Raw genomic sequence first — 14780 nt, forward strand, 5'->3', positions numbered from 1 at the left:
GGTTGGACTAAATGATCCTTAAGATTCCCTTTTGGTTGTGAAATTTCCTGGTGGCACCCTATTGCCTTTAGGATCAAATATCAATTCCTCTCTTTGATTCTGAAAGGTCTTCACTTCCTCACCCCCAACCTATACCTTTCTCCCCTTCCTACACCCTGTAGTCTAACTAGACTTACCCTGTTGCTCCTCCTCACACACGATAAATCATCTCCTGCGTCTGTGGCCTGAACAAGCTATCCCCAGTGCCTGGAATACTTTCCCTCCTCTGCCTTTTTGAACCCACTGTTTTTCTTCAAAGCTTGGCTCATTTACCACCTTCTAAATAAAGTCTTTTCTGACTGCCACTCAGCTTCTAGTAGCCCCCAATTATTTTGTAAATACTTATATAATATGAATACTCATGTATCTACAAACATACAGGTGCATTTATTAAGCACCTACTTTGTGCCAGGCACTATATGCTAAGTGCTAGGAAAGACAGAAAGGGAAAAAATCGTGCCTACTCTCAAAAAGCTCATTGTCTGTCTGTCTCTCTTTTCTCTCTTTCTCTTTCTGTTTCTATATACACACATACATATGTAAGAGATATAGATATATTGATATAGATAGATAGCTCGATATACATACACACACATTTTTGCATGCTGTCACTCCCCAATAGAATGGAAGCTCATTGTAATCCCAGAACCTAGTACAGTTCATGGCCTAGCTGGTAATTAATAAATGCTGACTGATAGATGGATTGATTGATGGATTCTCCAAAACTTCAAGGCCAGAGTGTGAGTAACTAAAGGTATCTGTTCAGAGCATAAAAGCAGAAACCAGGAGATCTGGATGAATGCCAACATCCAGAAGAGCAATCATGTAAATTGAGAGATAGAGGAAAGCCAAAGTCAGCAACAAAATAGACAAACAGCAGCAGGGGAAGAAGGGGGAGATTCTTGAGCAGGTTGGGGCCAGGAGGCAGTTCATGTAGGCATGAGCCACTGATGATCTCTGAAATATTTCCAGCACTGAGATTCTGCAGTGCTGTTGGAAGATAAATTGTGGAGGGCCTGGGAGTCTAGGGACGTAGAGGGCCAAGATGACCACAAGGAATGGAGAGCTATGAGCAGCATTAGGGATGGATGCCAGGGATCTTGGATCACAGGAATAGCTTCCTCTCCCTGATGCTTTTGAGCATCATTTTGGAAAAGGGCCCAAGCTCAGTGGAATTGGTCTCAGCTGTTCCACTGGGAGCAGGCAATTGACATCACCTGGATGAAGTAGGGAGCATTGGAGCACAAATCCTGACAAATCTCCTGGCTCCTGGTCCAATCTGCTTCATTGCCTTCCACAGGGGAAATCACTGGAGTGCGTCACTGTGAACAAGAGCCTGTCCCAGCAGCCCCTCCACGCAGGTGGTCGGGTGTTTGACAGATACACTGCCCACCCCAGCTGTGTGTACTGTCGAAGAGCTAGGTATTGTTGGCAGACGGCAATTATTTACTTCTGACAAGGGAGTGAATAGATTGGATTATTTATGTGGGCTTAGGGAGGCCGAGTTTAATATTAACATCTTATGTTTACATGGTGAAATCTGTGACTTTCATTTCCCTGGCTCTGAAAATGAACAAACAACAGTCTCCCATGCCTCCGGAGCAGGATCGTGCTTATCAGGCTTCAGAAACCCCAGGAGAAGTGTTTCAGAAGAGAACTGGGATGGCTCCCTTTCTTCCTAAAGGAAGCAAACATGTTAGGTTCGGACGGCTGCCCCAAAACGATGTGCTTTAGTTCAGAGTGATAGCGCCCATGCCAGAGAGAGGAGAGAAACTGATGCACGGCTGTGGGGGTACATATGTACACAGGGATGAGTCACTGACTTGCTGAAAAGTGGTTTGTTTATGTTTTTGCTGTGATCAGCACAGTACTGTGGGAGGAGGGTTGGGCTTGGAGTCAGCAAAGATATGGGTTCAGATGCTGCCTCTGGCACTTACTAATTGGATGACCCTGGGGAAGCTAGTCATCTACTGTCCTTGAATTGGAGTTTCCCCATCCATAAAATGGAGCTAATAAATACCTCCTGTTTCTCTACAGGGTTGTTGTAAGGATCAAATCACATGACATTTGCAAAACATTTTATCAGTTTTAAAGTTCTGTCTAAATTTCAGTTATTTGGGGTGGGGGGGGGTGTAGTGTTTTTTGTTTGTTTGTTCCTTGTATTGGTGCATACCTGTAATTTCATGCCTTTAAGGAAACTCCCATGAAATTACAGGTATGCACCCTTACCCCAAAAAACAAAAACAACAACAACAACAGAAAAAATAACAGGGCATACATGTAATTTCATGACTGTAAGGACACTCCCTTGTGCAGCTAGGTGGCTCAGTGGATACAGCACCAGGCCTGGAGTCTGGACGACTCACCTTCCTGTGTCCACATCTGCCCTCAGACACTTACTAGATGTGTGACCCTGGGCAAGTCATTTAACCCCATTTGCCTCAGTTTCCTCATCTGTAAAATGAGCTGGAGAAAGAAATGGCAAACCACTGCAGTATCTTTGCCAAGAAAACCTCAAATGGGGTCACAAAGAGTTGGACATGACTGAAACAACAGAACAACAACAGGAGGGAGGAAGTGTACACAGAACAAGCTTTTTAAGTTTAATATGCACTATTAACATTATTACTTTATAAAGTCTATAGATAGCAAAATAATAAACCAGGCCCTAAGTTATGGTGTTAGTGGATTTCTGAAGTATAAGCCCTCACGCTGAGAGTTTAACAATTGGCTCCAGCACACCCGTTTCATATTATCACTTGATCTTCACAGCGACTTGAGGCTAGATGTTATAAGTATTATGCCCATTTTACAGATGAAGAAACTTGAGGCCGTGGAAAGCAAAGTGACTTGCCCAAGATCCCATTCAATTCATAACATAAGGGTCATAGATTCAGAAGGTGCCTTAAAGACCATCTAGTTCAATCCCTCCCTCATTTTTCTAGATGGGGAAACTGAGAGCCAGAGTGCTAAAGCGACTTGCCCGTACCACACATGGATGGTCAGTGGCAGAGCTGGTATTTGCTACCAGATCCTCTGGTCTCTAAACCCAGAGCACTTTCTCCTATACCATACTGCCTCAATTCATGCTGATTCAATTTAGTTCAACACAACAGACATAGTGTCAAGCGGGCTGGAGGAAGAAAGACCAAAAAAACAACACAAAAAAATCCATGCCCTCATGATATTTAGATTCTGCTTAAGTACTTTATTACTTGTAAGTGATAGAACTGACAAATAGACCAATGGAAGAAAATTTGGGTCAGGGGACAGACTCTGTCACCAAGAATGCAGAGGTGAGGATCCCAATTGGCTGAGGGACCAAAGCATTCAGATCCTTAATACACACTGGTGTTGTAGGTCACCTTGAGACGTCAACTTCCAGGAAATCCTCAGAGGAAAGTGAGAGGATACTCCTCTTACCCCACCTCCCTTCCCAGTTCTTCTCCACAAAACACCTTTTATTTACTCAAAGCAAAATCATATGGAAACAGGCAAATCAGTTATATTCTCTTATACTCCACTTTGCCTCTAAAATTCTGAACAAAGAAAAAAGTTTGTTTTGTACGATAATTATTGGGAATGAATCAGTGGTGGTGGATACTCTGCATTTTCCAAGTAATACTGACTTTTCTTCCCTTGTCTATATTTTTCTTCTAATTATATATGTGTGCATATCATCTCCTCCAAAAGAATGTAAGCTCTTTGAGGGCAGGGACATTTTGTCTGTATTTCCCCAGACCTCAGCCCAATGAGAGCTCATCCAGTGCTTGGCACATGGTAGGTGCTTAATAAATATTTCTTAAGTGATTAATTCCCATGGGAGGATTGCTTCCTCAGTGAGATATAGATTCAAGCTCATCTGTTTCTGTTTTTGTCTCTCTCTCTCTTTTTTTTCCCTTTCCAGGCAAACCAGGGAGCAGGAGACACCTCCCGACTTTTTTTATTTCTCTGACTATGAAAGACATAATGCTGAGATTGCTGCCTTTCATCTGGACAGGTAAGCTATCATTTCTTGCCTTTGCTGACAATCCCAGTACATCTGCCCCATCATTAGCCTCACTGAATTACAGAATCTCAGCTCAAACAAACCTGTGGTGAGTCTGGGCATCCCCTCCTCCATACATCTGCTCCCCACCAAAAAAAAAAAAAAGGTCATCATTCAGTTCCCTGTGAGAGGTATACCAATGTATAGAATCCTACACTGATAAAATGTAACTCTACATAATATTGGATTGCTTTTCCCTTCTTTCTTCCCCACCCTCGTTTGATGCATATACAGCAAAAATGTGGACCCGTTTCTAATGTTCACCAGAGCTAAATGTAAGTAAAAAGTATATCTGTAGCTTAATGTAATCACATAAGACTTTTCCCCTCAGAGGAGGGAAAGGAAGTTTCATACCTCCTCCTAGGACACACACACACACACACACACACACACACGCACACACACGCACACACACCCCATAATGTTTTTTACAGATAGAATATAATTAAAATGGACATAAATGGAAGCCAAGTATCCGAGAAAGACCACATGTAATCAATCAAGAGGTTTTTCTTAACACTGTGTGCCAGACACTATAAATGCTAGGAATAGAGAGACAAAATCAAAATAGTTCTTGCCGTCAAGGAACTTACATTTGCTCAGTAGAAAGAACATGTACAAAGTCTTGAGGCTAGAGGGGGAAGGGATGTCTGTGGGTAAGATTAGGCAACAGGGAAAAGTGCCAGAGGTGGGATGGGGAGGAGGATATTACCTGCCTGCCCCACTGCAGCCTTGATTGTATATACCTGAGGATCTTAGGTTTATTTTTTAGCACCACCATTCTACTTCCATCCCCTCTGTCTTCTGTGAAAGCTCAAACCACATTTTCCCTACAGTAGCATGGAGTCCCTCAGAGTGAGCACCCCAATTTTCCCTATCTAAGAAATGGTTCTGTCCAAGTCAGAGATAAATAATTTTCCAATGAACTGCTTTTAGGGATGTTTCGCCCTGTTTCCCTTCAACTAGTATCATTAAATTGAACCTATCTACCTACAGAATGCCCTTGGAATGCCTTTTTTCTTCTTGCAAAGAGCCAGCTTTCCTCCTTTCAGAACAGTGGACAAGTAGTAGTTAGGAAGCAGCTGTCTGGGGGGCCCACAAAATTAAAGCACAGACAAGAGTGAATAAGGGAATGGAAGAGCCCCAAATCTCCTTTCTCTCCCTTCAGCATCTCAAGCAATAGGGAGAAATTGCTCTGTGCAAATGCTGAGTTTTCCCTCCAGGAGGATGTTATCTGTTCTGCGGCCATAAAACAAATAAGTAATAGAATCACTGATGAAGTCAGTATTGTATCTAAACTTGTTAAATGGATTTGGGGAAAATTTTTGTATATAAACTCTTTGTGGGCAGCAACTACATACAGTAGTTGCTATTTTATCTATTTGTAGTTTGTCTATTTGTTTGGCAGTCAGAATTCTAGCAACTTATATCTGGAATATAGCCTGTACCTATAAGCAAGCAAAAAGCCCCCACAGAAAACGCAAGCAGTAGCCACAAAACACATGTATTTTATTCTTTAGGAAGTAATCATGTTCTTCTTTAAGGGTTGAGCACATGGAGAGGTGAATCACCAAAAAGAGCCATATAAAATTTAAAAATTGGATCTGTGAGCAGCAGTAAAAACAGACAGCTGACTGAAGAAAAGAAACATAAAAACTAAAAAGTAGAGTAATTTTCCCATATGATTTCTAGTTCTTCAGAACAACAATCTGTAGTCATTTTATATAAAAGCATACATTCCCTTCATACCTCAGTAGCCTATTTTTAAACAGTGCAAAAATTGAAGCTTGTTAATTATGTCAGTGATGATTTGGAAAAGGTTAGATTATGTTCAGAACACCCTGCTTAAGAAAATAGGTGGATGATGGGCATGGTGGCACATGCCTCTTACTGGGGAGTCTAAAGCTGGTGGGTCACATGAGCTCAGGAGATCGGGGCTGAAGGAGAGCTAAAGCCATTTGGGTGTTGGCACTAAGTTCAACACCAATATGGTGAGCCCCTAGGAACCACCAAGCTGCCTAAAGAAGGGTAAATTGTCCCAGATCAAGGGGAAAAAATGGGACGTCATATCTTTTGTGCTGATCAGTATTGGGATCAGTCCTGTGGGTGGCCAGTTCCTTCCTAGGTGAGATAGGGAAGGAAGGAAGGAAGGAAGGAAGGAAGGAAGGAAGGAAGGAAGGAAGGAAGGAAGGAAGGAAGGAAGGAAGGAAGAAAGGAGCGTATATATCAATATATAAAAAGAATTACATCATCAACCATTAAGAAGAAATTTTAATGTTTTACTTTATTATGCATAGCTGATACAAGGGTTTTGTTTTTCTTTCATTTGGGAGGCCAGGGAAATTAGAGGTGGAGGTTACCAAAATGAAGGGAAAAAAGGAAAAGAAAAGTAAGAAAAGAGGATCATCAAAGCATTTAAATTGCATAGAACAGAACAGAGCAAAGGTTAGTAAGAAACAGACAAGCAGGGCATCTTTATTGAATGTGTTATATACTGAAAAAGAAAAGCAAGCTCTCTGAAATAAAGATTCACCGTTTCATGTACAATCCTTTTTTTCTGCCTGTTCTACTTTACATATGGAAATGCTTTTATTTTTTGTTGGTTAAGTTCAGAATTTTAAAAGGAAAAAAAAAATTCATAGCATTTTAACTAAGGGGCAGGAGAAGTTTCACTTATGTTGCAAAGAATGCTTCATTCCATAATGCTGAAGGACACATTCTTCAGCATTCATGTAGCCTGTTTCTTCTGTGTCCTTCATCTCTCAGTACGTGAGGCAGCAGAAAGATGTACCCATGCGTGCTCTCAATCCCAGCAGTCCTCCAACTGATGCTGGGTTCAGTGACGATAAGACAAGATTTCAAGTCATTCAGTTCACTTAAAAATAACTCAATTCAGTTGAACTATTTTGTGCCATGTAAAAAGAGCCTCATTGCAATGTTTTGCATTTAGTTATTGTTGTTATTGTTGTTTTTTATACCAGAATCCTAGATTTCCGCCGTGTCCCTCCAGTTGCGGGGCGAATGGTCAATATGACCAAGGAGATAAGGGATGTCACAAGAGACAAGAAACTGTGGAGAACGTTCTTCATCTCTCCAGGTAGCACTGCACGCCTACACAGCTATAAGCACAATGACTCTCATTTCTGGGATCCTGGGAAGATGGGAAGAGATTGTGTGGGATTGTTCTTGCCCTGAGAGCTGTTGAACACTCCATGTGTGTTAGTTTGATTTTCTTTATGAGGAAGGGCTATCACTGAGTTTTCCTTGTAAATCTGGTAGTCTCATAAGGTAAATACAATGTCAGGATTCCTGCCACAGAAATAAAGTGGGATAAATAAGGAAACATTAAATGAAGGAAATAATACCCCAGGGGTCAGTTTGGGGCATTTTATAGAGGAAACTGTTAAAATCAGGGATGAAAAATAAATGTTTTTTAAATCAGGGATGAGATGATGAGGTTTCATGTTGAAATAGAGTGATTGAATTTGCATCCAGATAGCTCACCATGACTCATTCATTTAACAAAGATGTATTAAGTACAGTGTGTGCACAGCATTGTGTTACATCTGGATCTATAAAATATCCCCTTGATAATTTTATTGGTATAGCATTAAATCTACAAATTAATTTAGGTGGTATAATTTTTATGACACAGCCCAAACATGAGCACCGAATTATCTTTTCAATTATTTATATACAAAGCACTGTGCTCGGCCTATAAAGTTTAGAAAAGATAAAAATTCCTTCTTCAATTTCAACAGGAGCGTAAATCACGTGTACAGATAACTGATACGCAGCATGGTGATGTGTGGATTGGGTATCGGAGGACCTGGGTTTGGATCCTGACTCTGTCACTATGTCACTATCTGTGTTGACCCTGTGCAAATTATAGCCTCTCTAGACCTCAGTTTTCTCATCTATAAAATGTGATTTTATCAGACAACGTCCAGGGGTTCTAATTTGTGGATCTTATGTTACATGATAATTGTATTAGAGACATCAGTCACCAAGCATTTATTGCACACATGCTATGTGCCACATTGTATGTTGGGCTGCTGAGGATACAAGTATGTAAAAAGAATGAAATGGTCCTTTTCCCTCAAAGAACCTACATAGGGAGAAAAACAAAGGTCTCTGTGGGGTTACAAAGTGCCACATGAGAAAACTGCACATTAGAACTAGCATGTAATCATAATAATAATAATAATTCCATTACTGCTGCTAAGAGAAGTCTAAACACCCAGATTGGAGCAAAGAGTTGAGAATTGTCTGCATCATAATTTTTAGTTTTTTCTTTGTTATCCAGATTATTAAGACAAAGGCTTTTTTTTTTAATCTCACTTATAAAAAAAAATTGCTTCATTTCACTTTGTATCACCTTGACCTGCCCTTTTGGGTCCTTGCCCATCCATTATAAAGCACTGACAGCAATCCTTTACAAGGTGATTGTGTTCTGCTTATAGAGAAATGTGCCACCTAAACAGATTTGGGTCTGGTTACTGCTGTTCAAAATGCTGCCGTTCACACATTGATAGCTACTAGAAACCTTGGAAGATGCAAAGCTAAGTCAGTGTTGCTAGAATCCTAACTGTGATGTTTCAAGGTGTGATTATTCCCTGCGTACTTGGAACTGTGACACTTTGGATGGATGGATGGATGGATGGATGAACATTTATGAAACAACTACTATATGCAGGAAGTGCTAACTCCTGTGATTACAGATGGAAAATTCAGTTCCCACTCCCAAGAACGTCTCATTATAATTGGGGGAAATGGCACATGAAGGGTTCATCCCCATGGAAGATGGAAGTCCTGGTCATTCAGATAGCAATGCCCAGAGGTCTGGATGATGTAGCAGGAGAGTAGACAGCAAGATCAATTTATGCCATTTAAGACTTTTAGAATGGAGTTAGAGGACATCATGAAACCAATAAATAACATTATATTCTAATTTAGTTATTAAAATTTATTTTAGTTTGATTAAGTAGCATAGGTTATTTCTATATATATATGTCTTATCTTCTTGATTAGATTATCAGTACCTTGAAAGCAGAGGACTCAACTTCTTGAACTCAGGAAAACCAACCTCAGACACTTACTAACTGTATGACCCTGGGCAAGTCACTTAACCTCTGTCTGCCCCAGTTTCCTCGTCTGTAAAATGAGAATAATAATAGCACCTACCTCCCTGAGTTATTGTGAGGATCAATGAGATAATAATTATAAAACTCTTAGCACAGTGATGGGCACATAGGTGGTGGTGGTGGTAGTCTTTAATTTTTGAAAAGGACCAGACCAATGACATCACAAGAGCCTTGACTTGCACATGAAATGCATTTAAGTGAGGCAGAGCTGTGCAAAGTCATCAGCCTCACTCTGTCCCCCAGAATCACCAGAGTGCAGTGGCAAGACAAAGGTCAAGACAACCAGCACATAGTAGGTACTATGCAAATGTTAGTTATCATCATCATCATCATTATTTTATAGCCTTGTTACCCCAGCTCTCATCCCACATCCCTTAAACACAGTGCCTTGAATATAATAGGAATTCAGTAAATGTTTGTCGATTGACTGAAATGTACTCATTTCATAAAACCCTTTGAGATGTTCAGCTTCCAACTGAGGCACCACAAAATCAACGCAAGGAATCCCTAGCCCAGCATTGGGTAGCTCCTTGCTGCATCATTTTTCTAACTTTTTTTTTAAGGCAATTGGGGTTAAGTGACTTGCCCTGGGTCACAAAGCTAGTAAGTGTCAAGTGTTTGGTCTGAGGCCAGATTAAACTCAGTCCTCCTGACTTCAGGGCTGGTGCTCTATCCACTGTGCCACCTAAGTGCCCCTGCATCATTTTTCTTAACTTGGTCTGACCTGATCTGGGTGTAGCATTGCAAATGAGATCACCGACTTTGTGCCAGAAGGAACATGAAAGGTCATCCAGTCCAAACCGCGCCCCCCCCCCATTTTACAGAAGAAGAAAGGCTAAGTGACTTACCCAAGCTTACATTTGAACCCATGGCCTCTGACTCCAAATGTAGTTAATCCTGATCCTTCTACTGCATCATTGCGCCTCATCATTAAGGGACTTTTCCATTTCCTTGTCATGCTTTTGGAAATGCTGGAGTCGTCCCAGGGCTTTGGAGGGTAGAATGATTTGATCATATGCCATAGGTAACTGAAACTGCCCAAAGCAGGGAAATCAACAATGAAAGCTGCTGGCTAATGTGAAAGATACTCATCTGGTCTCAGTTTTAGACATTACAAGGATGCCTTGGCCAGAGGATTTTTTCCCATCTCTCTCTAATTCATCCAGATAAAAACCAATTAAGATATTTGATTATCTGTGCCTCAAGCTTTGCTTGAACATAAAAGCCCAAACTAACAGCCTTTTTTTCTATAGATTTTCCAGATCAATATGCTCTGCTCTTTTCCTTAATTGTGCTCATAAGTTTGTCAAAATCAATCTCCATAAATCCATAATTTAATTAACTCTATTCTCATCACCAAAAGTGCAACGAGTCCCTCATATACTTTATTCATCCCAGAGCACACTTAACCAAGGACAAAATCATATATGAAAGGCCCAAAAGTATCCACTGGAACAATACATTCCCATTCAGCATCTCATATAAAAAATGATTCAGCCCCAGAGGAGCTTAAAATTATTGACTAAGTCAGTAAGCAGGGAATACTTAATTAGATGTTATTAGAATCAGAAAAGACCTTGGAAGTTCTTTTAACATGCCACCCAATGTAGGCATCCTTTCTAAGGTATACTGGACACATGGTCAATTACCCTCTGCTTGAACATTTGCAATGACAAGGAACTCATTACCTCACAAGATCATTTTGGACAGCTCTGTTTGTTAAATTCTTACTCTGTACCATAATTGACCTCCCTATAGCTTCCAAACTATTGATCACAGTTCTGTCTTTTGGGGAAACAAACAAAACTCTTTTTTCTTCAGCTAAGTGATAGCTTTTCAGATAATTAATAAATTGCTGAATTTCCCCTTATCATTTCTTTTCCAGAATAAACTACCTTGGATCCTTCAGTCCATAACATAGGGTCTGGTACATATTAGACACTTAATAAATGCTTGCTTGATTGATTCGATCAGTTCAGAGCCCTCCTCCACCCCAATCCTGGACTTACCTTAGCTGAGAAATCCAAGGCTGATCAGTCTAAGCTCTAAGTTGTTTCCTCTTAAAATATAGGCCCAGGATCCCACTGTTCTCCCAGTGTGGTCTGACCAACACAGAGCATAGTGAAACTAATACTTTCCTTTAGCTGGATCCTGTACTTTTGTTGACATAACCAAAGACTGTTTGAGGGAGACAATTTGATCTCTTTTTGTTCAGGCCAATGTAAGCAAGCATGCCCAATTGGGAGTTTGAGTGGATGATCCTGGAGAAGATCCATCTATGAATGGCTTCTCCCAGAAGTGCGGGTTCTGATTGAGTAAAAGCCTAAGGATTTCACTGGAATAAATTCAGGGAATCCTAGAACATTTTTGTGCTTCAAAAACCACTAGGATGTTATCTATTTCAATTCAATTGAATTAATTCAGCACAGTGTAATTCAATAAGCACCTTTTAAGAGCTGGGGTTAGATACAAAGACAAAATGAAAAACAGTCTCTCCCCACTAGGAACTTCCATTCTACACAGTATTTAGAGAGATATCTCATTATAATAGAGCTAGAGGAGAAAGAGAACACTAGCTAGAGATGGCTGGATGTATCTCAAGGGATAGAGCACGGGACCTGGAATAAGTAAAACTCGAGTTCAGATCTGGCCTCTGACATTTACTAGCTGTGTGACCCTGGACAAGTCACTTAACTTCTAGTTGCCTCAGTTTCCTCATCTGTAAAATGGAGATAATAACAATAGCCCCTACTTCCTAAGGTTACCAGCTAAGTGGCACAGTGGATAAAATGCAGGGCCTGGAGTCAGAAAGGCTTATCTCTCTGAGTTAAAATCTGATTTCAGACAGTAGCTGTGTGACCCTGAGCAAGACACTTAACCCTGTTTGCCTCAGTTTCCTCATCTGTAAAATGAACTGGAGAAGGAAATAACAAGCCACTCCGGTATTTTTGCCAGGAAAACCCCAAATGGTATCACAGAGAGTCAGACCTGGCTGAAAAACAACTGAACTAATTTCCTAGGTTATTATGAAGATGAAATGAGATAATAATATTGTAAAGCACTTACCAACTTTAAAGTGCTTTATAAATGCTATCTGTTATTATGATTAGCAGTAGAATTACTAGTGGCATCAGGGAGAGCATCCTGTAGGCCTGAGGCGTCTGAGATAAGGTTGAGGCTTCTGAGAGGCTTTCTAAATGAAATACTGGGGAGTGGAAGTAAGTCAATAATTATTTAACTTAATTTTACATCCTTTGTCACAGAGTGGACTCACACTAGCATGACTACTAATGAATAGTAATTTACCAGGATAAAAAGGAGCAACATTAAAGATGTCAGCCACGGTCTTTAAAATAATTGAGGGAGCCATTTAAGGAATCCATGCCACAGATAGTGCTTTTATTCACATTTTGCAATCTCAGGGCTATGGAGCCTCCATCCCCACAAACAAAAGACCATCTGAGTCAGTTATTGTTCTGAACAGAGAGATTGAAGTATTTCATTTCCCGTTTGGGACAGTGATCTGGTGTTTTCACTCTGGCCTCAACTTTGAGTTTGAAGTGACAATAAAATGTCTAGATAAACCATAAGGAGTTTCTTAGAGACAGGGACTGCACTTAGGATTTCATTGGTATAGGGAACTCACAGACAGGAAAACAGCCCCCTCAATCTAGAACAGCACCCTCTCTTTAACTAATGGTGTTAAGAGAGTTACTGAGGAGTAGAAGTTGTTTAAGGGCAGCTAGATGGTACAGTGGATAGAGCCTGGGATTGGAAGACTCATCTTCCTAAGTTCAAATTTGGCCTCAGATACTTACTAGCTATGTGACCCTGGGCAAGACGTTTAACTGTTTGCCTCAGTTTCCTCATCTGTAAAATGAGCTGCAGAAGGAAATGGTAAACCACAATGGTAAACCTTTGCCAAAAAATCCTAAGTGAGGTCACGACTAAAATGATTGAACAAAAACAACAAACATAAGGATGCTTTAACTTGCCATCTCTGAGAAGGCAGATACTATTAATAAATAAAGGACTAACTGTTGAGTCAGGAAGACCTCAGTCCAAGTACTGCCCCAGTACATATTAGCTATGTGACCACATTGCTCAGTATCTAAGACAACTATTTAAAACAGGCTTCTTAACCTTTTTTGTATCATGGATGCCCCCCTCCCGGCAGTCTGGTGAAGCCTATGGACCCCTTCTCAAAATAATGTCTGTTGCTTATACTTATAATTGAAGGAAATGCTGAATTTCCTTTAGAGGTTAGTGAAAATAAAGGTATAATTTTTTTTAACCATCATCATTTATGGATCCCATGAAATCTGCCCATAGACCACATGAGGGTCCATGGATCCCGGATTAAGAGCTCTTGTTTTAAAGCCTATACATTTCAAGTGAGCTGTATTTGATTATCTTCAGTGGAGGAAGCTGCTATGCCAGGACTTTCCTGTACAGATAAAATCATAGATCTAGACATCCTCAAAAAACAGGTTTTTAAAGTATAGTATAGCTTCAGTGCATCCAAATGATCTCTGTTCCAACCATCCCTATGTCCAAAATGCATCTGTCAGACAAATGTCAAAATGTTCATCTGGTTGAAAGTCATGAGAAATATTTAATTTTTACTCATACAGTGGAACGATATCAGTGTTCTTCAGCTTGCCGTATCTTTGCCAATTCAATTCATATGTGTAATTTTTATTTTACACAGCCTTTTAAATCTGTTCAAAATGAAATAGGGACAGTGGAAAGAAGCATCAGATCTAAAGTAAAAGGCCTGGATTAAAATCCAAGCCTCTGCTATTTATTTACCTATGTGGCCTTAGATAAGTCACTTAATATCTCTAAGCCTCAGTTTCCTGAAATTTAAAATGAAGGGAGTTGGAATAGATGCCACCTCCAGCTCTCAATCTGGGATCCAGTGAATGTTGAATCTTGCATAAAATGCTCTGAAATTTGTATCTTGATCTCCAGCATACTGAGCTTTATTAACCTAAGTGACTATCCTTCTTGGATGATCAAAAGGAGGGGTTATTCATTTGTTCCAGTTGTGACCCCATTTGGGGTTTTCTTGAGAAAGATACTGGAATGTCCTTTTCTTTCTCCAGCTCATTTTACAGATGAGGAAACTGAGGTAAACAGGGTTAAGTGACTTGCTCAGGGTCACACAGCTAGTAAGTATCTAAGGCTAGATCTGAACTCAGAAAGATGAGTCTTCCTTACTCTAGGCTGGGCACTTTATCCTCTGCACCATTTAATTGCCCCAAAAGGGAGGGAATGAAGTGAGGAGTGAAGAAATAGAATGAGAAAGAGATAAAAGTCATGGATCAGTCTCCTTTGTGATCCCTGTCAATAATACAATAGTTGCCAGTATATCAAATGAATAGATCCTGTGCCTGCCAGCAACTGAAATATAAATGCTTTGGGAGAGAAGAAGGACAGACAGTTTATCTGAGGGCATCTTGACTATCCAAGCATTTCGTTCCATTGAAAAAGTCAGTTTCTTGAGTCAACGTTTCCCGAACAAAGAACAGGTAACAATGATGGGA

The 14780-nt window shown here is 40.3% G+C and overlaps 1 protein-coding gene across 1 annotated transcript in view; it reads left to right on the top strand.

Annotated features, from left to right (window-relative positions):
* Nucleotides 1-14780, top strand: part of FAM20C (FAM20C golgi associated secretory pathway kinase) — a 149295-nt gene that overhangs the window by 109560 nt on the left and 24955 nt on the right. The window contains exons 4-5 of the mRNA XM_020977310.2: nt 3947-4039; nt 7069-7184. Coding sequence (XP_020832969.1) covers nt 3947-4039; nt 7069-7184 — 209 coding nt within the window. The remainder of the gene's footprint in view (nt 1-3946; nt 4040-7068; nt 7185-14780) is intronic.

This window comes from Phascolarctos cinereus, unplaced genomic scaffold (assembly GCF_003287225.1).
Source record: "Phascolarctos cinereus isolate Bilbo 61053 unplaced genomic scaffold, phaCin_HiC Scaffold_4;HRSCAF=312, whole genome shotgun sequence".
NCBI lineage: Eukaryota > Metazoa > Chordata > Mammalia > Diprotodontia > Phascolarctidae > Phascolarctos > Phascolarctos cinereus.